The sequence below is a fragment of the Coregonus clupeaformis genome, chromosome 16 (genome assembly GCF_020615455.1).
Source record: "Coregonus clupeaformis isolate EN_2021a chromosome 16, ASM2061545v1, whole genome shotgun sequence".
NCBI classification, from domain to species: Eukaryota; Metazoa; Chordata; class Actinopteri; order Salmoniformes; family Salmonidae; genus Coregonus; species Coregonus clupeaformis.
In genome coordinates, this window is record NC_059207.1 from 5,893,554 (window position 1) to 5,918,164 (window position 24,611).

At 44.1% G+C, this 24,611-nt stretch overlaps 1 protein-coding gene across 1 annotated transcript in view; it reads right to left on the minus strand.

Moving 5' to 3' along the window:
• Positions 1 to 17,417, minus strand: part of LOC121545298 (BMP-2-inducible protein kinase-like) — a 75,641-nt gene extending 58,224 nt beyond the window's left edge. The window contains exon 1 of the mRNA XM_041855718.2: positions 16,473 to 17,417. Coding sequence (XP_041711652.2) covers positions 16,473 to 16,620 — 148 coding nt within the window. The 5' untranslated portion in view covers positions 16,621 to 17,417. The remainder of the gene's footprint in view (positions 1 to 16,472) is intronic.
• Between the last annotated feature and the right edge of the window lie 7,194 nt (positions 17,418 to 24,611).

The following is a 24,611-nucleotide window of genomic DNA, read 5'->3' on the forward strand; positions in this document are numbered from 1 at the left end:
GTTCTTGTGATCATTTTGACCCCACGGGGTGAGATCTTGCGTGGAGCCCCAGATCGAGGGAGATTATCAGTGGTCTTGTATGTCTTCCATTTCCTAATAATTGCTCCCACAGTTGATTTCTTCAAACCAAGCTGCTTACCTATTGCAGATTTAGTCTTCCAACCTGGTGCAGGTCTACAATTGTGTTTCTGGTGTCCTTTGACAGCTCTTTGGTCTTGGCCATAGTGGAGTTTGGAGTGTGACTGTTTGAGGTTGTGGACAGGTGTCTTTTATATTGATAACAAGTTCAAACAGGTGCCATTAATACAGGTAACGAGTGGAGGACAGAGGAGCCTCTTAAAGAAGAAGTTGCAGGTCTGTGAGAGACAGAAATCTTGCTTGTTTGTAGGTGACCAAATACGTATTTGCCACCATAATTTGCAAATAAATTCATAAAAAATCCTACAATGTGATTTTCTGGATTTTTTTTCTCAATTTGTCTGTCATAGTTGACGTGTACCTATGATGAAAATTACAGGCCTCTCTCATCTTTTTAAGTGGGAGAACTTGCACAATTGGTGGCTTACTAAATACTTTTTTCCCCCCACTGTACTTCCCTTGTCAACTCATTATCTTAAATCGCCTACTTTCAGAAAAGGTAGGCCTAGGTTGTTTTTTTTTAATACGTTTTAAGGAAAGGAGAAATGTTTGCTAGTGTCTGGACTACATCTCTTTAATAAGAATCAAACGTGTCAATCATGATTTAATCTTGTAAAAAGGCCTATTTTCAGTAGCTTAGGTTATTTCTCTCATAAGGCGTCCTCTCTGAACATATGCCAATGGCACTGCCATCGAATGATGGAAAATTTGAATAAAAAACAACATTTGACTTTGTGTGAATAGACTTGTGTACATTTGATTATTTGCAGAAAGCCAACAGACAAGGAAGGCATACATCTTTATTTTGACTCTGTTAATGTTGTCAATACGAAAATGCGATAGATCCTTTCCAACCTGGAGTTTCTTAATTTGTAGATTAATATTTATAAGTAATAACCGGAATAATAATGAAATGCCACTGCGCAACTAAGGCACTGCATCGCAGTGCTAGCTGTGCCACTAGAGATCCTGGTTCGAATCCAGGCTCTGCTGTAGCTGGCCGCAACCGGGAGACCAATGGGGCGGCGCACAATTGGCCCAGCGTCGTCCAGGGTAGGGGAGGGAATGGCCGGCAGGGAGGTAGCTCAGTTGGTAGAGCATGGCGTTTGCAACGCCAGGGTTGTGGGTTCGATTCCCATGGGGTATGAAAATAAAAAAGAATAATGTATGCACTAACTGTAAGTCGCTCTGGATAAGAGCATCTGCTAAATGACGTAAATGTAAAATGTAAATGTAATAATAAAGTGTAATGACTTGTTTCAAATTGGTTTTAAGCATGTAAACAAGTGTACAAACAGAATTGTGACGTCCCCTTCTTCCACAGGGCCTTACAGGCCTAAGACAACAGTATCATATTTAAAACAAAATGGACGCCTACCAAACATACATGAAAAGGAGAAACCAGGAAATGCGATGCAATGGTGAAATTGAACGTTTCGTTTTGAGTCTGATCGCCTACGCGTTAAGTTGTGTCAATACAAAAATGTGAATCCTCTCCAATCTGACATTTCTTAAATTTGTTTACTAGACTAATATTTAGAGGTAATAATAACTTGAATAATAATACTAAGAATGAAATACTACTGATAACAACATAGCGTACGGTAATAGAGAACTCAACTAATAAAGCCTAATATCGCGCGAGCCACTTTAGCGTTTCAATGCATGAACAGGAACACCTACCTCGCGTTGGTCAGCGGTTGTTGCGCATGCAAAATTACTTGTAGCTCAATGACTGTCACAGTTACATGCTTAGTTCGACACTGACGGAGAGGATGCATCAGTTGTCACAGAAGATTAGGTCTTTTCAGAAGGTAGAAAGAAAGTATTATGAGCAAAATAAAATATGAAATCAGCAATTCGTAACGTTTGAATTGATTTTCTGACCGATACGTGCTACATTAGGATCGGTTTTGGGTCCGGGGACCGACGCAGTCATATCTTAAACATTCAAAAAAATCGGGGACAGATGCGTATCAGTGAATCGTTCCATCCCTATTAAATTGTCCATTCTGAACTAAAAGTGACAGTGAATTGACCTCAAGGCTGAGTGGGACAGCTACATGTCACTTTCCACAGTGTCTCTTTACAGAGCTTCTAGAGTCATGGGGAGATTCTCAAGTCTATACTCCTCTCCTCTGACCTTCGCCAATGGGTTTTGAGAAGGAGCTGAGGAGAGGACGCGAGGAGTATGCAATTGAGAATCTCCCATGGTCTTGTACTTATTGTGATCGAGATGTACACTGCTCAAAAAATGTAAAGGGAACACTTAAACAACACAATGTAACTCCAAGTCAATCACACTTCTGTGAAATCAAACTGTCCACTTAGGAAGCAACACTGATTGACAATACATTTCACATGCTGTTGTGCAAATGGAATAGACAGGTGGAAATTATAGGCAATTAGCAAGACACCCCCAATAAAGGACTGGTTCTGCAGGTGGTGACCACAGACCACTTCTCAGTTCCTATGCTTCCTGGCTGATGTTTTGGTCACTTTTGAATGCTGGCTGTGCTTTCACTCTAGTGGTAGCATGAGACGGAGTCTACAATCCACACAAGTGGCTCAGGTAGTGCAGCTCATCCAGGATGGCACATCAATGCGAGCTGTGGCAAGAAGGTTTGCTGTGTCTGTCAGCGTAGTGTCCAGAGCATGGAGGCGCTACCAGGAGACAGGCCAGTACATCAGGAGACGTGGAGGAGGCCGTAGGAGGGCAACAACCCAGCAGCAGGACCGCTACCTCCGCCTTTGTGCAAGGAGGAGCAGGAGGAGCACTGCCAAAGCCCTGCAAAATGACCTCCAGCAGGCCACAAATGTGCATGTGTCTGCTCAAACGGTCAGAAACAGACTCCATGAGGGTGGTATGAGGGCCCGACGTCCACAGGTGGGGGTTGTGCTTACAGCCCAACACCGTGCAGGACGTTTGGCATTTGCCAGAGAACACCAAGATTGGCAAATTCGCCACTGGCGCCCTTCACAGGTGAAAGCAGGTTCACACTGAGCACGTGACAGAGTCTGGAGAAGCCGTGGAGAACGTTCTGCTGCCTGCAACATCCTCCAGCATGACCGGTTTGGCGGTGGGTGAGTCATGGTGTGGGGTGGCATTTCTTTGGGAGGCCGCACAGCCCTCCATGTGCTCGCCAGAGGTAGCCTGACTGCCATTAGGTACCGAGATGAGATCCTCAGACCCCTTGTGAGACCATATGCTGGTGCGGTTGGCCCTGGGTTCCTCCTAATGCAAGACAATGCTAGACCTCATGTGGCTGGAGTGTGTCAGCAGTTCCTGCAAGAGGAAGGCATTGATGCTATGGACTGGCCCGTCCGTTCCCCAGACCTGAATCCAATTGAGCACATCTGGGACATCATGTCTCGCTCCATCCATCAACGCCACACCACAGACTGCCCAGGAGTTGGCGGATGCTTTAGTCCAGGTCTGGGAGGAGATCCCTCAGGAGACCATCCGCCACCTCATCAGGAGCATGCCCAGGCGTTGTAGGGAGGTCATACAGGCACGTGGAGGCCACACACACTACTGAGCCTCATTTTGACTTGTTTTAAGGACATTACATCAAAGTTGGATCAGCCTGTAGTGTGGTTTTCCACTTTAATTTTGAGGGTGACTCCAAATCCAGACCTCCATGGGTTGATAAATTTGATTTCCATTGATAATTTGTGTGATTTTGTTGTCAGCACATTCAACTATGTAAAGAAAAAAGTATTTAATAAGATTATTTCATTCATTCAGATCTAGGATGTGTTGTTTAAGTGTTCCCTTTATTTTTTTGAGCAGTGTAGTTGTCCCTGATTGCACTGACTTTGCTCACAGCTGCTTGTTTGAAGAAGTGTACTTACTGTGATCAAGATGTGGGTTGTCACACTGGCTATCCTAAGTTGAATGCACCAATTTGTAAGTCGCTCTGGATAAGAGTGTCTGCTAAATGACTTAAATGTAAATGTCTTGACATGTTAGTTAATTGTACAGAAGGCTGGCTAAGTAACAGCCAAGTGAGGATACATGCATGTCCTTATAGCTGACATCTCTGACTAGGCTGCCGAGTGGACATGGACGCTAAATTAAGTTATTGACAAACCATTCTTTCCATGGAGCATTTCATTGCCACAAACATGTTTACAGTGACTAGTGACCACAACCTCAAATCTCATGAAGCCTTCATGCACTTAAAATGCATTGGACAGTTTACAAAAGTTGATCGACTCATTGAGCCCGACTCTTCCCAGTTTAGAAGCAGTACCATGACAACAGATCTCACCCTGCCGTAACCAAGAGGACCGCATTAGTCAACGGCTCTTTAATATGCTCTCCTCACTTGCCAAATGATATGGCACTTTCACCGAGAGCTAGTTTCAAAAATACATGTTTGAACCAGACAGAGTAGTGACAGATTTTCACTCCCCTACTCTGAACCACAGATCACACAGAACTAATTCGCTGCAAGGGCGGCTTGTTGGTGGAAAGATAAGAAAATCATCCAGGCCTCCCGCGTGGCGCAGTGCTCGAGGCGTCACTACAGACCCAGGTTCGATCCCAGGCTGTGTCGTGACCGGGAGTCCCATAGGGCGGCGCACAATTGGCCCGGCGTCGTCCGGGTTAGGGGAGGGTTTGGCCAGTGCATGGAGAAATTAACTACTCTGACTGTGTCCCAAACCTGTGCTCAACAAGTCAAATATAAACTCAGCCTATTAGTTAATGTGCATTGTGTGAAAATACAACCTGTTACCATGGAAAACCTCCCCCAAGAGGCTATCGTGTAATAACATGTGTTGAGATCAATTGAGTGTTGGAAAAATGTGTAAACTACTCATGCATGCTAAGTAAGTGATTTTTCTGTCATTGTAATTCTCGGGCAGGCCGCCTAAGCCCAAACAGTGTAAAACACTTTCAGTAAAATATTAAACCATTAAAACCAGATATAAAGTACGTAGAAAAGATAATGGAGCTATATATTTTTTTTTAATATAATCTGAGAACTAACAATCACCCAAATAAAACGCTAGACAGTCTTAGAGAATTTAAAATAAAAAAATGAATTTAGCAGTATCAATTTTGTAATTATGTTTGTGCAAAACACAGCATTAGCCATGTCAAAATGCATAGAATTGCTGGAAACTAGCTTTAAATCTGCAACATTTTCTCTTAGCTGCATTGCAAAAAATGGGTGGAATTGCAGGAAGTTATCTTTAAAAATGAAAAACCTCTACACCGCCAAGATAGGGGCATCAAACATGCCTGTAAGTAACCACAAACTTTGCAAAGATAATTCGACAGATTTAAGGCATCATAACGTAGAAGATGAAGATAACGGAGACTTTCTGGGTAACTAAATAGACGTTGTTCTCATTTGCAGTTGATAACTTGTGTTACAGGTTTTTCCACTTATATATTTCAAAGGTTTGACATCAGCACGTTAGGCGTCACCTCGTTAGTCAGGTGTTACACCTGTGCTGGCTTATCCATCTCGTTAGTCAGAAGGCGTTTCACCTGTGCTGCCCCAGGTGATATTTTAGAGCGGCTAGCCCAGTGTTCCAGTTGTCTTGAGCCCTAGGACCATACGTCGGGACTACCGGCCGTGGTGACTCCTTGCTGTCCCCAGTCCGCCTGGCCTTGCTGCTATTCCAGTTTCAACTGTTCTGCCTGCGGTTATGGAACCCCTACCTGTCCCAGACCTGCTGTTTTCAACTCTTAATGATCGGCTATGAAAAGCCAACTGAGATTTATTCCTGATTATTATTTGACCATGCTTGTCACTTATGAACATTTTTGAACATCTTGGCATGGTTCTGTTATAATCTCCACCCGGCACAGCCAGAAGAGGACTGGCCACCCCTCATAGCCTGGTTCCTCTCTAGGTTTCTTCCTAGGCTTTCGCCTTTCTAGGGAGTTTTTCCTAGCCACCGTGCTTCTACACCTGCATTACTAGCTGTTTGGGGTTTTAGGCTGGGTTTCTGTACAGCACTTCGAGATATTAGCTGATGTAAGAAGGGCTATATAAAATAAAATTGATTGATTGATTGATGGTCTTGAGAGATGTGGAGGGTCAACACCTTTAGTTGTCTCTCCCTATTTGAGTTTCTAGACACACCACATTTAACTGATCATCTCTGCTTTCATTTTGCTCCACTGTGTTGGTTTGCTTCCTGTCTTTCAGTTTGGTTTAGTTTTTCTTTCTTAGGTGGGCAGATTTAGTGGGTCTCATGGTTGGGTGTCTTTTAGGTCCCAGTTGTTGTTGCTAGTCAACTTTCAGTGGACACCCCCATGAGTGTCTTTCAGAACCCCTCCTAAAAACGCCACCTAAAACATTTTGGTTGTTGTCAGGGACTCTTGTTAGTTCTTCTGTTTGAGCGAACTTTTTTGGTTTTCTAGCTGGGGAAAGTAACACTTGCCTGACGACTTAAACTGAATTAGTCCGCTGCTCTATCGTTAGCTACATACTTCATTGCGGAGAATAATTTCGATAAACTCTCATATCTACTGGGTGAAATACCACAGTGTGCCATCACAGCAGCACGATTTGTGACCTGTTGCCACAAGAAAAGGGCAACCAGTGAAGAACAAACAGCATTGTACATACAACCCATATTTATGTTTATTTATTTTCCCTTTTGTACTTTTAACTATTTGCACATTGTTACAACACTATAGACAATGACATTTGAAATTTATTTTCTTTTGGAACTTGAGAGAGTTTAATGTTTACTGTTAATTTTTATTTCACTTTTGTTTATAATCTACTTCACTTGCTTTGGCAATGTTAACATGTGTTTCCCATGCCAATAAAGCCCTTAAACTGAAATTGAATTGAGAGCGCTGCATCTTACCAGCAGCATTCTTTATAACAGGACAAATGAGACAATCCACCCATTCATTACCATTTACAGTATGCTAATAATGTAGTGTCTTCAGAAAGTATTCGCACCCCTTGACTTTTTCCACATTTTATTGTGTTACAGTCCTAAACACAATACCCCATAATGTCAAAGTGTAATTATGTGTTTACAAATATTTAGAAAATTACAAATTAAAAAGCTGAAATGTCAAGTCAATAAGTATTCAACCCCTTTGTTATGGCAAGCCTGAATAGGTTCTGGAGTAAGAATGTGCTCAACAAGTCACAGTAACCCTGGATTGTAAACTATCATGGTCAAAACATATTGATACAACAGCAGCTAAAGAGGGACAACTGGCTCAGAACAGGGCAGCACGGTTAGCCCTCGGATGTACAGAGAGCAAGTATTAATAATATGCATGTCAATCTCTCCTGGCTCAAAGTGGAGGAGAGATTGACTTCATCACTACTTGTATTTGTGAGGGGTATTGACACGTTGAAAGCACCGAGCTGTCTGTTTAAACGACTAGCACACAGCTCAGACACCCATGCATACCCCCACAAGAGGTCTCTTCACAGTCCCCAAGTCCAGAACAGACTATGGGAGGCGCACAGTACTACATAGAGCCATGACTCCACATCAGGTAACTGATGCAAGTAGTAAAATTAGATTTAAAAAAACAGATAAAAATACACCTTATGGAACAGCGGTGACTGTGAAGAGACAAACACAGGCACATGCATAGACACACACGATAACATACGCACTCTACACACACGTACACACAGATGTTGTGTTGTAGATATGTGGTAGTGGAGTAGGGGCTGAGGACACACAGTGTGTTGTGAAATATGATATAAATGTATTGTGATGTTTAAAAAAATTGTCTAACTAACTTAATTTTGCTGGACACCAGGAAGAGTAGCTGCTGCCTTGGCAGGAACTAAATGGGGATCCATAATAAACACCAGGAAGAGTAGCTGCTGCCTTGGCAGGAACTAATGGGGATCCATAATAAACCCCAGGAAGAGTAGCTGCTGCCTTGGCAGGAACTAATGGGGATCCATAATAAACCCCAGGAAGAGTAGCTGCTGCCTTGGCAGGAACTAATGGGGATCCATAATAAACCCCAGGAAGAGTAGCTGCTGCCTTGGCAGGAACTAAATGGGGATCCATAATAAACCCCAGGAAGAGTAGCTGCTGCCTTGGCAGGAACTAATGGGGATCCATAATAAACCCCAGGAAGAGTAGCTGCTGCCTTGGCAGGAACTAAATGGGGATCCATAATAAACCCCAGGAAGAGTAGCTGCTGCCTTGGCAGGAACTAATGGGGATCCATAATAAACCCCAGGAAGAGTAGCTGCTGCCTTGGCAGGAACTAATGGGGATCCATAATAAACCCCAGGAAGAGTAGCTGCTGCCTTGGCAGGAACTAATGGGGATCCATAATAAACCCCAGGAAGAGTAGCTGCTGCCTTGGCAGGAACTAATGGGGATCCATAATAAACCCCAGGAAGAGTAGCTGCTGCCTTGGCAGGAACTAATGGGGATCCATAATAAACCTCAGGAAGAGTAGCTGCTGCCTTGGCAGGAACTAAATGGGGATCCATAATAAACCCCCAGGAAGAGTAGCTGCTGCCTTGGCAGGAACTAATGGGGATCCATAATAAACCCCAGGAAGAGTAGCTGCTGCCTTGGCAGGAACTAAATGGGGATCCATAATAAACCCCAGGAAGAGTAGCTGCTGCCTTGGCAGGAACTAATGGGGATCCATAATAAACCCCAGGAAGAGTAGCTGCTGCCTTGGCAGGAACTAATGGGGATCCATAATAAACCCCAGGAAGAGTAGCTGCTGCCTTGGCAGGAACTAATGGGGATCCATAATAAACCCCAGGAAGAGTAGCTGCTGCCTTGGCAGGAACTAATGGGGATCCATAATAAACCCCAGGAAGAGTAGCTGCTGCCTTGGCAGGAACTAATGGGGATCCATTATAAATACAAATAATACAAGTTGCATGGACTGTGTGCAATAATAGTGTTTAACATGGGCTTGTAAGTAAGCATGTCATGGTCTACACCTGTTGTATTCGGCGCATGTGACAAATACAATTTCATTTACATTTTTGAATGACTACCTCATCTATGTACCCCTCACATACAATTATCTGTAAGGTCCCTCAGTCGAGCAGTGAATTTCAAACACAGATTCAACCACAAAGACCAGGGAGGTTTTCCAATACCTCACAAAGAAGGACACCTATTGGTAGATGGGTAAAAAAAAAAGCAGACATTGAATATCCCTTTGATCATGGTGAAGTTACTAGGTAAAAACTGAGTATGGAGCCACATTGTAGTTACTCCACAATACTAACCTAATTGACACAGTGAAAAGGGAGCCTGTACAGAATAAAAATATTCAAAAACATGCATCCTGTTTGCAATAAGGCACTGAAGTATTATTGAAAAAAAAAAAAAAAAAGTGGCAAAGAAATTAACCTTTTGTCCTGAACACAAAGTGTAATGTTTAGGGCAAATCCAACACATCACTGAGTACCACTCTTCATATTTTCAAGCATGGTGGTGGCTGCATCATGTTATGGGTATGCTTGTCGTCGGCAAGGACTAGAGAGTTGTTTTAGGAGAGAAGGAAAAGGAATAGAGCTAAACACAGGCTAAGTCCTAGAAGAAAACCTGGTTCAGTCTATTTCCACCAGACACTGGGAGACGAATTTACCTTTCAGAATGACAACCTAAAACACAAGGCCAAATCTACACTGGAGCTTCTTACCAAGATGACATTGAATGTTCCTGAGTGGCCTAGTTACAGTTTTGACTTAAAAATCAGCTTGAAAATCTACGGCAAGACTTGATAATGGTTGTCTAGCAATGATCAACCAACTTCAGAGCTTGAAGAACTAAAAAAAATATAAATATAAAATTGGCTAATATTGTACAATCCAGGTGAGCAAAGCTCTTACAGACTTACAGAGAAATACTCACTGCTGTAGTCGCTGCCAAAGGTGATTGTAACATGTATTGACTCAGGGGTTTCAATACTTAATCCAAAAAATGTTTTATGTTTTATTTTCAATTAATACAACAACAAAAAGAGTTTGTAGAATGTTGACACACAAAAAAGAAGACAATTCAATCTATTTTAAATCACACTTCGTAACAACAAAATGTGGGAAAAAAGTAGAAGGGTGTGAATCCTTTCTGAAGGCACTGTCCACAGTGCACTACTTTTGAACAGAGCCCTATTGGCTATTGATATATGTCCTCTGGTCAAAAGTAGTGCACTACATTAGAGGATAGGGTGCCATTTCATTTGGGGCGCACGACAGACCTCATTACACTAACTAATACAGGTGATACTGACAACCAGAAATGTCTGGTCTTGTTGTTGACTGGGGGGGAAAAAAGTGCAGAGGAGACTAGCACCTTCCCTCGAATGTAAACGTTGGCTGTTTGACATGTAAACACAGAGTTTCCATTAGCCGTAATAGCCGGCTTTTAGCCGATAAATAAAATTGCCCCCCCCCAAAATAATACCATTACAAAGTAATGTTTTAGCCTATTAGTTGATGGAAATAACAGTGGATTGAAATACATTTGATCGGTCATGTTTATCGGTCTATAGCCTTGTTAATGTTATGTTTTAATGTCATTTTCATAATTTAGTAGAATTAAGATATTGAGGAGCTGTAGCAGCTAAAACTATAACGTGCACAAAGCAGAGGAGTTTCAGGCTATTGCCTCGCCTGTGGTGAGACGACAGAGTAAGGAATCAGTCAAGAAATTAGCTATTCTTTTAAAAAGGGAGTGTGTCAGCCGAGCGATCAGTTGAGGAAGAGCGATAGTAGGGCAATGGTGACTCGCTCACAGATGACTTCCTGTGACTAGATCTGCTTGTTATCTCTGTTCTGAGTAGTGACAGACCTCAGGAGGCAGAGAGCACTGTGGTGAGAGTAGAGGGAAAATTACAGAGTTCCTGCTCATCACGAGATACAGCCATTCTGTGCTCCATCGGTAGATCGCATTCGCAAGCCAAAAAAAAAAACAGTGGCATACAATGATAAGCGTTGAAAACAGCATGTTTTACAGCACATTTTATATGTCAAGGCAAGGCCAAATCAACAAAGAGCCTTTCTTTTTTGTTTGTCAAAGGATAGACAAAGAGTTTAAGCTAAATCACACAATTCACATAACTTCCACCTACAGGCTAACCTTAGTGCACACTAGACCACATTCTCTGTTTGGAGGCTTCAAGGGAATCTCATGCTTTTCAATAAACAGCTGCTGCTGACTAACTGCAGGGGGATTAGCGGGGGTATGGAGATGAAGGGAGGGAGGGAGGGAGTCTGAGGAAGACTCATTGTGTTAGTCCAGGACAGAGAGAGCAAAGTCACACCAGCAACGACCCGCTAACAGACGCCACCAGGCTGCAAGTGGGACGGAACGGCAGGGGTTTAGGGAGGGGGGCCGTCTGGGGGAAGTCGGATAGAGGAGGGGGGCGTATGGGGGCAGACGGATAGAGGGGGGCCGTATGGGGGCAGACGGAGAGAGGAGGGGGGCGTATGGGGGAAGTCGGATAGAGGAGGGGGGCCGTATGGGGGCAGACGGAGAGAGGAGGGGGGCGTATGGGGGAAGTCGGATAGAGGAGGGGGGGCGTATGGGGGAAGTCGGATAGAGGAGGGCGTATGGGGGGCAGACGGAGAGAGGGGGGGGCCGTATGGGGGCAGACGGAGAGAGGAGGGGGGGGGGGCGTATGGGGGAAGTCGGATAGAGGAGGGGGAGGGGGGCCGTATGGGGGCAGACGGAGAGAAGAGGTCTATATGGGGGAAGTCGGATAGAGGAGGGGGGCCGTACAGGGGCACCCGGATCAGACCACTTTTTGTCATTTTGACAATATCTAGATTAAATCATTATTAAAAATGACAAAAAAAGGTAACTAAGAGTTAATGATATTTTAGTCTAAATGACTAAGACCAGACAAAAAAATAATAATTAACACTGGTGTGTTAGTGATACGCTGGTTACATCTAACTAGTATTTCACAATGAAAAAATGTACATGAAAATGAGTCGTCTCTCGTTGAATGACAACCAAGACTTTATGCAAGAGTCCCTACTGTTGACCAATCACTGACGAAGGGGCATAGACTTAGGCTTGCCTCGAGAAAAAACACAGTGTGCCCGAACAGCTGAAAAACCCTTACCGAATTCCAAAACATCAAAATGTTGTCATAATATATGCACAAACTCTCCCGAACTGTTTCGGCTGGGGAAAATGCGGACGCCTTAACAGCGTACATTACTGTGCACAGCCAGCTGTTGTTTTTTTTAAAATGAGAAGTGGCAGAGCAGGTTAGGCGGTTCATCAGTGACTTGTTGCTTGGTGAGATCAGGACACCTGTATGGCTCAGGAAGCAGTCTATAGACTAGATGCTGACTCATCCAGATTTGGCCCAGTTAGTATTGGTGAGCTGGTGACGGGTCATTTTTGCAGGACTTGGACCTTTTCCATGTTACAGTCAACTGAAGACTAAGATGGCGGGGTGGGGCTTTGACTGTAGGGCCACGTTCAGTAGGCAAACTGCCTGCCCTCCAGGACATCTACAGCACTCTGTGTCACAGGAAGGCCAAGAAAATCATCAAAGACCTCAGCCACCCGAGCCACTGCCTGTTCACCCCGCTACCGTCGAGAAGGCGAGGTCAGTACAGGTGCATCAAAGCTGGGACCGAAAGACTGAAAAACTGCTTCTATCTCAAGGCCATCACACTTAAATAGTCCTCACTAGATGGTACCCTGACCTGAACTTTTGTCACTGTCACTAGCCATCTACCTTAGAGGCTGCTGCCCTATGTAAAGCCATCTACCTTAGAGGCTGCTGCCCTATGTAAAGCCATCTACCTTAGAGGCTGCTGCCCTATGTAAAGCCATCTACCTTAGCGGCTGCTGCCCTATGTAAAGCCATCTACCTTAGCGGCTGCTGCCCTATGTAAAGCCATCTACCTTAGCGGCTGCTGCCCTATGTAAAGCCATCTACCTTAGAGGCTGCTGCCCGATGTAAATAGTAATGGAACACTGGTCCCTTTAATGTTTACATACTGTTTTACTCGGTATGTACAGCGTATTCGGAAAGTATTCAGACACCTTCACTTTTTCCATATTTTGTTATGTTACAGCCTTATTCTAAAATTGATTAAATTGTCCCCCCCAATTTAAACACAATACCCCATAATGACAAAACAAAAACAGGTTTAGAAATGTCTTCACATTTATATAAGAATTCAGACCCTTTACGCTGTACTTTGTTGAAGCACCTTTGGCAGCGATTACATCCTTGAGTCTTCTTGGGTATGACGCTACAAGCTTGGCACACCTGTATTTGGGGAGTTTCTCCCATTCTTCCCTGCAAATTCCTCTCAAGCTCGGTCAGGTTGGATGGGGAGCCAGCTCTGACTAGGCCACTCAAGGACATTCAGAGACCTGTCCCGAAGCCACTCCTGCGTTGTCTTGGCTGTGTGCATAGGGTTGTCAGCCCAGTACGAGGTGCTCTTCATCAAGGATCTCTCTGTACTTCGCTCCGTTCATCTTTCCCCTCCATCCTGACGTCTCCCAATCCCTGCCGCTGAAAAACATCCCCATCGCATGATACTGCCACCAACATGCTTCACCGTAGGGATGTTATTGGCCAGGTTTCCTCCAGACATGACGCTTGGCATTCAGGCCAAAGAGTTCAATCTTGGTTTCAACAGACCAGAGAATCTTGTTTCTCATGGTCAGAGTCCTTTAGGTTCCTTTTGGCAAACTCCAAGCGGGCTGTCACGTGCATTTTCCGTCTGGCCATTACCATAAAGGGCTGATTGGTGGAGTGCTGCAGAGATGGTTGTCCTTCTGGAAGGTTCTCCCATCTCCACAGAGGAACTCTAGAGCTCTGTCAGAGTGACCATCGGGTTCTTGGTCACCTCCCTGACCAAGGCCCTTCTCCCCCGATTGCTCAGTTTGGCCAAGTGGCCAGCTCTAGGAAGAGTCTTGGTGGTTCCAAACTTCTTCCATTTAAGAATGATGAAGGCCACTGTGTTCTTGGGGACCTTCAATGCTGCAGAAATGTTTTGGTACCCTTCCCCAGATCAGTGCCTCGACACAATCCTGTCTCGGAACTCTACGGACAATTCCTTCGACCTCATGGCTTGGTTTTTGCTCTGACATGCACTGTCAACTGTGGGACCTTATATAGACAGGTGTGTGCCTTTCCAAATTATGTCCAATCAATTGAATTTACCACAGGTGGACTCCATTCAAGTTGTAGAAACATCTCAAGGATGATCAATGTTAACAGGATGTTCCTGAGCTTAATATCGAGTCTCATAGCAAAGGGTCTGAATACTTATGTATATACGGATTCTGTTTTTTTTTTTATACATTTGCACAATTTTCTAAAAACAAGTTTTCGCTTTGTCATTATGGGGTATTGTGTTGAGATTGATTTAAATAAAGAATGTTCTTCAACAATATTAGAATAAGGCTGTAACGTAACAAAATGTGGAAAAAGTTAAGGGGTCTGAATAATTTCCGAATGCACTGTATATACTGTATTCTAGTCAAGGCAATCTTATTCAACTACATATACTATTCTATACTTCGTAGTATATACCGTCCATATTGTCTATACATCCCATTATATACACACGTATACACTACCAGTCAAAAGCTTGGACACACCTACTCATTCCAGGGTTTATCTTTACATTTTACTATTTTCTACATTGTAGAATAATAGTGAAGACATCAAAACTATGAAATAACACATATGGAATCATGTAGTAACCAGAAAAGTGTTAAACAAATCAAAATATATTTTATATATTTGAGATTCTTCAAATAGCCACCCTTTGCCTTGATGACAGCTTTGCACACGCTTGGCATTCTCTCAACCAGCTTCACGAGGTAGTCACCTGGAATGCATTTCAATTAACAGGTGTGCCTTCTTAAAAAGTTAATTTGTGGAATTTATTTCCTTCTTAATGCGTTTGAGCCAATCAGTTGTATTGTGACAAAGTAGACAAGGTATACAGAAGATAGCCCTGTTTGGTAAAAGACCAAGTCCATATTATGGCAAGAACAGCTCAAATAAGCAAAGAGAAACGACAGTCCAACATTACTTTAAAACATGAAGGTCAGTCAATGCAGAACATTTCAAAAAGCATCAAGCGCTATGATGAAACTGGCTCTCATGAGGATGGCCACAGGAATGGAAGACCCAGAGTTACCTCTGCTGCAGAGGATAAGTTCATTAGAGTTACCAGCCTCAGAAATTGCAGCCCAAATATATGCGTCACAGAGTTCAAGTAACAGACACATCTCAACATCAACTGTTCATAGGAGACTGTGTTAATCAGGCCTTCATGATCGAATTGCTGCAAAGAAACCACTACTAAAGGACACCAATAAGAAGAAGAGACCTGCTTCGGCCAAGAAACACAAGCAATGGACATTAGACAGGTGGAAAGTTGTCCTTTGGTCTGGAGTCCAAATTTGAGATTTTTGGTTCCAACCGCCGTGTCTTCGTGAGACGCGGTGTGGGTGAACGGATTATCTCTGCATGTGTATTTCCCACCGTAAAGCATGGAGGTAGTGTTGTTATGGTGTGGGGGTGCTTTGCTGGTGACACGGTCTGTGATGTATTTAGAATTCAAGGCACACTTAACCAGCATGGCTACCACAGCATTCTGCAGCGATACGCCATCCCATCTGGTTTGGGCTAGGTGGGACTATCATTTGTTTTTCAACAGGACAATGATCCAACACACCTCCAGGCTGTGTAAGGGCTATTTTACCAAGAAGGAGAGTGATGGAGTGCTGCATCAGATGACCTGGCCTCCACAATACCCCGACCTCAACCCAATTGAGATGGTTTGGGATGAGTAGGACCGCAGAGTGAAGGAAAAGCAGCCAACAAGTGCTCAGCATATGTGGGAACTCCTTCAAGGCTGTTGGAAAAGCATTCCAGGTGAAGCTGGTTGAGAGAATGCCAAGAGTGTGCAAAGCTGTCATCAAGGCAAAGGGTGGCTACTTGAAGAATCTCAAATATAAAATATATTTTGATTTGTTTAACACTTTTGGTTACTACATGATTCCATATGTGTTTTTTCATAGTTTTGGATGTCATCACTATTATTCTACAATGTAGAAAATAGTAAAAATAAAGAAACCCTTGAATGAGTAGGTGTGTCCAAACTTTTGACTGATACTTTACATACACACACACACACTCCGGACTCCGACATTGCTAGTCCTAATATCTCTAAATTCCATTCTCTGACTTAAGATCCGTGTGTATTGTTAGATATTACTGCATTGTTGGAGCTAGGAACAAAAGTATTTCACTACCCGCAATAACATCTGCTAAATATTTGTATGCGACCAATACATTTTGATTTGTGCAGTAGCCTACCGTTACATAAAAGAGCCATACACACCTTCTGCTATGAGTTCTTCCACGGTGACTTGATACCGGCCCACGGCGAACACTTTCCCAAAGTAGTTGCTGACGATTCCGGAGCCCGATCCGGAGCCCCCTCCCAGCCCGCCGCTCTCCGACTTCGGCATACGGGAGAACTTCTTCATGCTGTGCTGTCGAGACTACTGACCTCCAAATACAGTCCTTTGGGCAACTTCAGTCGACAGTTGCCGACTTCAATGTAGGATTCCTGTCCCCCCCTTATCTACTTACGCCAAATGTTCTTATCCTGCATACTCTTCGGAAGGACTTGACTTGCAGGTGAATGTCATGACACAGCGAGAGACGGCTAGATATCTTGCTAAGAACTCTCCCTCCGAGTTGACAACAAAATGTGCGTCTTTTGACGTTGAAGCGAGGTACGGTGACAGTAGTTCCACGCTGTTAGCTATAATCCAATGTAATATCAGCTAGCTAGTGTGTGGCTATCGGGCACGGATGCAGGCGTTGCTGCACCCAAACAGTCCACAGACAGTAGTAGGCAGACACTTCAACAACGAGCGCTAGAAGGCATGATAGAACACAAACGAGCATTTAGCACGTTAACGGGTGTTGTGAGCACGGTCTGCGGCTTGGATCTCGCTAGCTGGCGTCAAATCTTTCCAACTGCTCCTTTGTCAAACGATTGTCAAAGAAACACTTCCCTTCAACCCGCGACTTCTCCTGGGCACTTCCCGCTAGGCTTGGTGGTTGGCTAGCTCGCTAACTGGCTTCACTTGCTTCTATCAAAATAATCTGTCTACGACCGCATGTCAGCCGCCACCGCCGTGCAATCCCACCGAATCTCCGCACGCTCTTTCATTACATTTCCCGTGCAACCCCCGTGGTTCGATGTGTTTTATTGTTGCTGGCCTCGTGTCTTCTTCATTCCGGCCAAGCGCAGTCTCCGTAAACTTCCAACTCCCTCGTGACTCTCAGCAGCACAAATAAGTGGATGGTTTGTTTTGTTATTGCCCAATCAGACAGTTGACAACCTCAACCAATCAGACAGTTGACAACCTAAACCAATCAGACAGTTGACAACCTAAACCAATCAGACAGTTGACAACCTAACCCAGCTTTGGCCGTCCCTCCTATTGTTATGATTGGTGGAACGCAGAGCAGAGGCAGACAGTGCGCTTCGCTGACCGGGCGGTGTCAATGACAGTCTGTGCACGGTTGTCACTAGTTATCACAGCCACAAAGTCGAAATGGCCTATATCATAAACATTCATGAAAACAGAACTGTGCTTTTTGGTATGAATTTAAGGTTAAGATTAGGTATAAGGTTAGCAGTGTGGTCAAAGTTAGGGTTAGGTTTAAAATCAGATTTTAAGAAGATAAATTGTAGAAATGGGCGGGGTTTAACCATAATTATGACTTTGTGTTTGTGGTAACTAGTGAAGTCCTCATCACCATCTGACATTTCCTGTTTGGTTGAGGGAGAACCACACAAAACAGATTCAAAAGAAGTGAGAATGGTTTATGTGATTGATAATATTTCTTATCAAATAAATAACCTATATATTTTCAGTTTCATGGACACAGATTTTAAGCTGGACTAACTGAAATTGCATTTCTCAGACATGGTTTAAAATAGTCTCAGACTTGCCCTAAATCTAGATTTAAAAAGTCTGATTTCCAGAAGGACGACTAGAGTTAATCTAGATCTACAGAGAGGGAAAAAAGTATTTGATTCCCTGCTGATTTTGTACGTTTGCCCACTGACAAAGAAATTATCAGTCTATAATTTTAATGGTAGGTTTATTTGAACAGTGAGAGACAGAATAACAACAAAAAAATCCAGAAAATCGTATGTCAAAAATGTTATAAATTGATTTGCATTTTAATGAGGGAAATAAGTATTTGACCCCCTCTCAATCAGAAAGATTTCTGGCTCCCAGGTGTCTTTTATACAGGTAACGAGCTGAGATTAGGAGCACACTCTTAAAGGGAGTGCTCCTAATCTCAGCTTGTTACCTGTATAAAAGAGACCTGTCCACAGAAGCAATCCATCAATCAGATTCCAAACTCTCCACCATGGCCAAGACCAAAGAGCTCTCCAAGGATGTCAGGGACAAGATTGTAGACCTACACAAGGCTGGAATGGGCTACAAGACCATCGCCAAGCAGCTTGGTGAGAAGGTGACAACAGTTGGTGCGATTATTTGCAAATGGAAGAAACACAAAATAACTGTCAATCTCCCTCAGCCTGGGGCTCCATGCAAGATCTCACCTCGTGGAGTTGCAATGATCATGAGAACGGTGAGGAATCAGCCCAGAACTACACGGGAGGATCTTGTCAATGATCTCAAGGCAGCTGGGACCATAGTCACCAAGAAAACAATTGGTAACACACTTCGCCATAAAGGAATGAAATCCTGCAGCGCCTGCAAGGTCCCCCTGCTCAAGAAAGCACATATACATGCCCGTCTGAAGTTTGCCAATGAACATCTGAATGATTCAGAGGAGAACTGGGTGAAAGTGTTGTGGTCAGATGAGACCAAAATGGAGCTCTCTGGCATCAACTCAACTCGCCGTGTTTGGAGGAGGAGGAATGCTGCCTATGACCCCAAGAACACCATTCCCACGTCAAACATGGAGGTGGAAACATTATGCTTTGGGGGTGTTTTTCTGCTAAGGGGACAGGACAACTTCACCGCATCAAAGGGACGATGGACGGGCCATGTACCGTCAAATCTTGGGTGAGAACCTCCTTCCCTCAGCCAGGGCATTGAAAATGGGTCGTGTATGGGTATTCCAGCATGACAATGACCCAAAACACACGGCCAAGGCAACAAAGGAGTGGCTCAAGAAGAAGCACATTAAGGTCCTGGAGTGGCCTAACCAGTCTCCAGACCTTAATCCCATAGAAAATCTGTGGAGGGAGCTGAAGGTTCGAGTTGCCAAACGTCAGCCTCGAAACCTTAATGACTTGGAGAAGATCTGCAAAGAGGAGTGGGACAAAATCCCTCCTGAGATGTGTGCAAACCTGGTGGCCAACTACAAGAAACGTCTGACCTCTGTGATTGCCAACAAGGGTTTTGCCATCAAGTACTAAGTCATGTTTTGCAGAGGGGTCAAATACTTATTTCCCTCATTAAAATGCAAATCAATTTATAACATTTTTGACATGCGTTTTTCTGGATTTTTTTGTTGTTATTCTGTCTCTCACTGTTGAAATAAACCTACCATTAAAATTATAGACTGATCATTTCTTTGTCAGTGCGAAAATGTACAAAATCAGCAGGGGATCAAATACTTTTTTCCCTCACTGTAAGTGAAGGCTTAAATTAAACCTGGCCAGAGGCAGGTTTAACTTCAGATTAATGGATGTTGGCGCCCAGGTTGGCCTTGGCTATGGAGAAAAATTGATTACCTGGACTATTTCAGTAATGATCAAATAGCACCACCAAGACCAGACAGGAGCAACCCACTGAATGATTTCCCCCTTCTGATAACCAGGTGGCGAATCGCATCTCTGCATGTCTGGCAGACATATCAGTGTGGATGTCGGATCACCACCTCAAGCTGAACCTCGGCAAGACGGAGCTGCTCTTCCTCCCGGGGAAGGACTGCCCGCTCCATGATCTTGCCATCACGGTTGACAACTCTGTTGTGTCCTCCTCCCAGAGTGCATAGAACCTTGGCGTGACCCTGGACAACACCCTGTCGTTCTCCGCTAACATCAAAGCGGTGACCCGATCCTGTAGGTTCATGCTCTACAACATTCGCAGAGTACGACCCTGCCTTACACAGGAAGCGGCACAGGTCCTAATCCAGGCACTCGTCATCTCCCGTCTGGATTACTGCAACTCGCTGTTGGCTGGGCTCCCTGCCTGTGTCATTAAACCCCTACAACTCATCCAGAACGCTGCAGCCCGTCTGGTGTTCAACCTTCCCAAGTTCTCTCACGTCACCCCGCTCCTCCGCACACTCCACTGGCTTCCAGTTGAAGCTCGCATCTGCTACAAGACAATGGTGCTTGCCTACGGAGCTTTGAGGGGAACGGCACCTCCTTACCTCCAGGCTCTGATCAGTCCCTACACCCAAATGAGGGCATTGCGTTCTTCCACCTCTGGCCTGTTGGTCCCCCTACCTCTGCGGAAGCACAGTTCCCGCTCAGCCCAGTCAAAACTGTTCGCTGCTCTGGCACCCCAATGGTGGAACAAGCTCCCTCACGATGCCAGGACAGCGGAGTCACTGACCACCTTCCGGAGACACATGAAACCCTACCTCTTTAAGGAATACCTGGAATAGTATAAACGTAATCCTCCTGAGGAGTACAGGAATCTTAACTTGTTTTAAATACATGTACAAAGTGTGTGTACTCACAATTTGCAGTTCTTCAACATTGTTGCACGTTGGAAAGGTACGACTCGTGAATCGAGGATTTTCCAAAACTCTTCTTTGTGTGCTCAGCTTGAAGGAGGACAACATAGTGGCATCATACTTGGTGACAGTGGGTATGCACAGACCAACTTCTTGTTCACCTCCAATCTTCATGCAATAGGAGCTGAGCAACAATGGTACAACCAAGCTCATATCCACACCAGAGGTGTAGTGGAGTGCATGTTTGGTGTATGGAAGAGTCGTTTCCAGTGTCTCAGAAACACATTGCGCTTTCAATCAAGAAGATGCTTGCATTGTCATAATTGCATCAGCAGTGCTTCACAATGACCTCAAACAGCATGACTGCCCAGATCAATGACCTCAAACAGCATGACTGCCCTGATCAATGACCTCAAACAGCATGACTGCCCAGATCAATGACCTCAAACAGCATGACTGCCCTGATCAATGACCTCAAACAGCATGACTGCCCTGATCAATGACCTCAAACAGCATGACCGCCCTGATCAATGACCTCAAACAGCATGACTGCCCAAATCAATGACCTCAAACAGCATGACTGCCCATATCCTCACAATGACCTCAAACAGCATGACTGCCCAAATCAATGACCTCAAACAGCATGACTGCCCATATCCTCACAATGACCTCAAACAGCATGACTGCCCAAATCAATGACCTCAAACAGCATGACTGCCCAGATCAATGACCTCAAACAGCATGACTGCCCAAATCAATGACCTCAAACAGCATGACTGCCCAGAGCCTCACATTGAAGATGAGGATGGCCCAGATGTTCCCGTGGTTGAGGAAGACAATGACAGAAATGGACTAGCCTGCAGAGATGTTTGTAACACAGAAAGCAGGTGCAGTTAGTTTAATAATAACGAACATAGACCAATACAAGATAAGCAACTGACATGGCAACAAAAACAATACTACCTGATGACTGATAACAAACAAGTGCCGTATAAAGGGTAAGTAATCAATGGAGTAATGAAGTCCAGGTGTGACTGATGATAAGACGCAGGTGTGCGTAATGATGGTTGCCAGGTGTGAGTATAGGTGGGTTGCCATGACCGGGGGTTAGTAGACCGGCGACATCGAGCACCAGAGAGGGGGAGCGGGAGTGGGAGTAGACGTGATAATGAATTTGCTATGCAGCACTTCTCACAACAAAGGTAGCTCAAGTGATTGAAGCAAACAATAGCCATGGATTGGTAACAAAAACGTTTTTAATTCACAAATGGAAATATCAGGACCCCAAACTAGTGCTGGTTTGGAGACGAACATTGGTACTGCTGCTGCTTCCTGTTTCTTTCCTCCTCCTTCATAGACAACTCAACATGAAGGATTCACATATTCATATCTTGCTCTTCTTTTAAATACATTAGCTTTCGCTCATGAAATTCCATGGCCTGTTTCTCCAGCACGCTCAGCCTCTTTGTCCCCCGGCCCGGGTTGGGGACACAATCTTCCCTCCCCTGGCTGCTCCAGATGTAGCTGGCTGACCTTCATCCTGTTAAGACAAGTCCCCTCCAAGCTATGGTGATCATCTGCCTTTGATTGCTGCAGTAGAGAACATTATTTCTTCAAGAGTTGAGTTCATTACATAATTTTCATTATGGGAGCGCAGGAGGTGACTGACAACATGACTTATTCCCTGCAGTCCGGAGATGGCACATGTTGAATGAATGTGTCCTACCAAATGAGGATTGGAACAGTCCCCCATCTGAACTGTCGAAATGGTCATCATGGGGGATACCTTCCAGGGGTTGCTGGCTATCAATAATCCCGGTCAACAAGTCCTCCAGCTCATCTGTCTCTGGTCTTCCTGGGGGTCTTCCAGCAGTCCCCCTGCCCATCTGTCTCTGGTCTTGCCAGTCTTGAAACGCTCCCTACGAGCAACCAAGTAGGTTTGTATGTTTTTCCACAGGACCTTAGACAGAAAAGACAATATAGAAATGATCTTAGTAATTATGTATGATATTGTTTGCGTTACATTTGTCACACAAATACATTTAGGCCCCACTGTGTTGTGTTACACAAGAAAACAAACATTTCAAAGTGACTCTGATTTTGTAAAAGTGGGCCAATAATAAATACAGTATATTTTCGCGTCATTTTGTTAACTTTTTCATTAGAGGTTGAATTCATTACAGATTCATCTTCTTGTTGTCTCTTGTTGCATCATGCTGTTTGTTCTCCATAATTGGCTGGTTTGACACAATTCGCTTCAAGAGGTTTTTTTTTCAAAGTCACTGAAATTCTTTCAATGTTTTCCTTTTACCTCTGTCCAGTGTTTGGTTTAGGTGACTTGCTCCAATTCCACACCATGCTTAGTGTCCCATTCCTGGTTTCTGAAGCATCCTCAGATCAGCACCAAGTGCACATCGTTAATCTAATCAGGCTTCCAAAGATACACTTGTTAGTCCTTACCTACCTTAGTCTGGGTACTCCCTAGTCTAGAACTAATTAATCTGAAGTTAAGCAACGTCTCAGAAAGCCATTTTTTAAAATCTGGATTAATTTAAGGAGAATTAGCCTAGTCCTGATTTAAATTAAACTCTGTCCGCGAAACCGCACCATAATGTCATTTTATGTGATTGTGTTATTGTATTCAGTACAATTGCATAGACAACAGAGCAAACCGCTTTTCAAATAGGCCTAGTTTCCTCATGACAGACCAAATCAAATGAGAACCGGGGTTTATTAGGAAGTGACTTGACAAGGCATCTCATTAGGCCACAATAGGTTACTTATGTTCATTGTACTGTCTTTTTACAATGATTGAATAACACAGCATCAGTTAACCCACATGCGGTGAATAACTACATTATCCGGTGACTAGGCTAGTCCGTCATGGCTGGTCAGGGAACCCGTGCCACTGTAGTCCCACCGTCCACACGGGGCTTAGAGGAGGGTCTCTGTGGCTCTCTCGTCTACAGACAGGTATTGTTCTGCGTTGTGGAAGGATGTGCTGCCACCTGTTGGCATTTTAGTTTACTACCGTGACATAGGATGAGAATTAATCTGCCTGTGCACTGTGTGTCATGAAGGTCCTACTAAACCACTGTCTTACCCAGAGAGAATGGTTTTAGGGGAATGGACACAATAACAATCCACTTAACGGTACCCTTGAGAGAATGGTTTTAGGGGAACACACACACACGCTTACACATACACAATGTGTGTGCACACACTCACAAAACGCACTCTCTCACACACACACACACTCTCTCTCTCTCTCACACACACACACACACACACATAGACACACACTTATCTCACACACACACACACACACACACACACTCTCTCTCACACACACACACACACACACATAGACACACACACTTATCTCACACACACACACACACACACACTCTCTCTCACACACACACTCTCTCACACACACACACTCTCTCTCACACACACACACACACACACACACACACACATAGACACACACACTTATCTCACACACACACACACACACACACACACACTCTCTCTCACACACTCTCTCTCACACACACTCTTTCTCTCTCTCACACACACATACATACACCAACTGTAGCTTCATCAAGCAGTCTGCAGGCTACATTGGGAATTTCAATGAAAAAAGGGCTTTGGAGAGACCTTGATATTTCCTGTTGGCAGCAACCACTCCCTTCAGGCATTGTAGGTCTACCTGTTTTTTTGCCCTTCTCTGATCATTTCATTAAACTAGTTATAAATCTGGAATTTAATGTAATTTATGGTA